The following is a 3,277-nucleotide window of genomic DNA, read 5'->3' as shown; positions in this document are numbered from 1 at the left end:
ATATCTAACAAAAAAAGATATTAAGGGATAAATATGGACTAAATTGTTGTAGCTATCTGCGACCCTATTAAAATTTTGATATAAATCATAGTTTTAGAAATTTAACAAATATGTAATATATGACAAAATCTTTATTTATGAACAAAACTCAATGAAATCTTCAACGCTTGTTAAATTTGTCATTTCAAATAAGAAAATGCAAAAAAAAATTGAAAAGGTCAAAGGGCATCCTGCAATTCCCAAAAATAGGAATGAAAATCCCAAAAATGGGATTTTTTACATTTTTGCCCATAGGATCCACATTTCTTTCAGGGCTGGGAAAATACTTTTGGAGTAAATAGAAAACATATTGAGGTTTCCAAAACTGCTTTCAGTTTTCTGATCCCAGCTTTGGGATTTTAGAACATGTCGCCCAAAGTTGAAGTTTTGATAAAAAATAGGTCATATTCGGAAGGACGCAGTGGCAACATTTTCAAAAAATAGGACAAGTTTTTTACGCCAAAGCGTTTTGCGTAAAGATGCCTTTTAGAAAACTATAAAATTGTTATATGTTCTTAAAGAAAATTTTATTTTATTAATAAAAGAGTCAAGACTCATTTTGGGCAAAAAAAAAAAAAAAAAACGGCAAAAATCAAAAATTTTTTGAATTTTTAAATTAAAAAACGTATATTTTTGAATCTGTAAATGATATTGAAATTTTTTGTATATTATTGGAAATTTTGTTGTCTAACTAACAGGGTCCATTTGGTCCAAAATTACGCCCGGTATTCAAAAAAAGGCGGACCAAGGTATGGTAAATTTTGTATCACTAAATTTTTAAATGCCTATAACTGGGATATTATAAGAGATAAGTAGTATGTCCAAGCATGTTTTTTTCAATATCTCGTCGAGCGCTTTCAGAAAATATAAATATAATCTTTGTATTTGGGTGAAAAACAAAAAAATGGCACGAGTTTAAAAATTTTACAGGTCGTAGGTACCCTACTTTGAGCCGCCACAGCTCCGTCCCTGGGGCATCTGCGGGGTTCATCTTCAAAACTTAAACTCGAATACTCCTTGGCTACGCTCACGCCAAATTTTATCCCGATCGGATCAGCCGTTTAGAAATGCCAGATTTATTTCCAAAAAATTTCCATTCTGCCCTACTGTGGATTCCCGTTAGCATATATGGAAGGAGTTTATATCCCGAATCGCCTATTGTAATACGTAAAAATGTTTTTTTCGTATAAAAATATAGATAGATATAGACATGCCAAGCAACCAAAAGTTCCTTTTGCCATTTAAAAATTGGGTTTTAAAATAGTGGTCAGCAGAACTATGATTCCAAACGAATGAGTCATGGTTGGCTGCTGGATGTCTTGCATCAACGTATGTAATAAACATTTTATGGTCGCAAATCTAAAAAAATCACATATGCTTATATACATATATAGTGTTATCTATGTATCTACCTATCTACTTACTCCCATAACATTAATGCTATAAAATCCTTTTTGGTTATACTAAAGATGTTTTAAGTCGTCTCCCGGGGATTTAATTCGGACATGCGTTCCATCAACACGTCCGATTACGCTGGGTATACCACCAGTTCTATAAAAACATTCTTTTGTTTCGCTTTCTTCATTGGCCGACTTTTCCAAATTAATCCATTTCGGACATAAATAATTATCAAATATATTGAGACACTCATTAATTATAACGGAGACCTTTGACTTTGAAATCGAAGATGTTACTTCATTTCCGACACAATTTTGGTTACCCCCAGTAGCAACAAACGACAAGAATGTTGCTAGCTTAATATGACCAGGAATGTGGGTGTTTCGATATGGCATTTTCATCTTTGGCTCCATTTCTTGTAGCAACATGAGAAATACTTCTTTACTTACTCGAAAATTGGCCACAAACCTAGCAAGATCAATAGTTATATGCATTAAAAAATATCTCTTGAAATATTGATATTTAACTGACCGTTCATCTGTAAGTTCCATGCAATTAGTAGAATCACATGCATTAAAAAATATCATATGCATTAAAAAATATCTCTTGAAATATTGATATTTAACTGACCGTTCATCTGTAAGTTCCATGCAATTAGTAGAATCACGCAAATACCTCCTGTTAATGCGTTGATTATTTATATTTTGATTTCTAGAATTTCTCACTGATATCCAAATTGTTCCAAACATTGTATTTTTAATTATTTTGCATTTTTGTTTATTTATTTTTAAAAACTTATTATTATTATTATTTGTAGGATTAACAACAAATAACATATAGTTACATGGAAAAAGAAACAATTTTTGAAAAAATAAATACGTTGGCAATAATAGTCTCTCACGATAAAAAAGCTCATTATACTTCAAAGTTAAATAAACGAAAACTTTTGAACATTTTATGATAACCAAAATTTAGACGTTATCGTTTTAAAATGAAATGCTCGTGTGAGAACTTTATTGTTTTAGAAAAACAGGCTGTAAATCTAAGTTTAAAATCTTCTAAAAGGGAATTTAGTTCGTCGAAAAATAATTAAAGTTTTTCCTTGTTAGAAAGACTTTTTTTTAATTTTGGAAAATTTATTATGTTTTCCGAAAAAATTTGATTCTTTAAAATCACTAATTTTCTCGATAATTCCTTAATCAAATTAAATATTTGGGAAATATTTTAATTTTTCCCTTGGATTGCAGTATTAAATTTTTAAAATGTTTTGTTACGTCTGTTAGAAAAGCTATGTCAAGGAAAACTTCTGGAGATTTTAATGAATTTTACAAGTCGAAGACTTTAGAACAGCCCTGGGATTCTATAAAGATGATTATCTCTTTAATTAAATTCCAAATAGGCGTTCCAGACTTTTTCCTCGACTTAGCCATCGAACTTCGGTAAACAACAATATATCACCGTACTCTGCTTCTATTTCTTTTAAGAAAGCCACCAGCTTTCTATGGGTAAAGCCATTATGCCCTCCTCTGAGCCTATTTATTGTTTTTATGGCCATTTTCATTGCTTCTTTGAAGCTTACCGTTTTTGAAAACAATGCTTTGCTGGTGAAAAGCACAATGAAAATTTGATACATCTATGTCAGCTTTTATTAAATGTCCAACAAAACCATTGTTTCGCCCCATCATAACTGCAGCACCATCCGTACAAATGGCGGATAATTTACTTTTATCTACAGTGATTAAAATGTGCTTTTTAAAAGCGTCATAAATAGCAATTCCTGTGACATTTCCGTAGAAAGAAATTAGTTTTAAAATTTCTTCAAAGAAGTTGAAATTAAAAT

At 30.8% G+C, this 3,277-nt stretch overlaps 1 protein-coding gene across 1 annotated transcript; it reads right to left on the bottom strand.

Moving 5' to 3' along the window:
• Positions 1 to 1,501: 1,501 nt before the first annotated feature.
• LOC124420980 lies at positions 1,502 to 2,248 on the bottom strand. Its single transcript, XM_046955583.1, has 2 exons — positions 1,969 to 2,248; positions 1,502 to 1,905 (listed from the first exon to the last, which is right to left on the bottom strand). Exons 1-2 carry the CDS (start codon positions 2,184 to 2,186, stop codon positions 1,503 to 1,505), a joined length of 621 nt encoding a protein of 206 aa, XP_046811539.1. The 5' UTR covers positions 2,187 to 2,248; the 3' UTR covers position 1,502.
• Between the last annotated feature and the right edge of the window lie 1,029 nt (positions 2,249 to 3,277).

Source organism: Lucilia cuprina, chromosome 6 (genome assembly GCF_022045245.1).
Source record: "Lucilia cuprina isolate Lc7/37 chromosome 6, ASM2204524v1, whole genome shotgun sequence".
Classification (NCBI taxonomy): domain Eukaryota; kingdom Metazoa; phylum Arthropoda; class Insecta; order Diptera; family Calliphoridae; genus Lucilia; species Lucilia cuprina.
The sequence above is the reverse complement of the archived record's forward strand: the minus strand, read 5'-3'. Positions and strand labels throughout refer to the sequence as shown.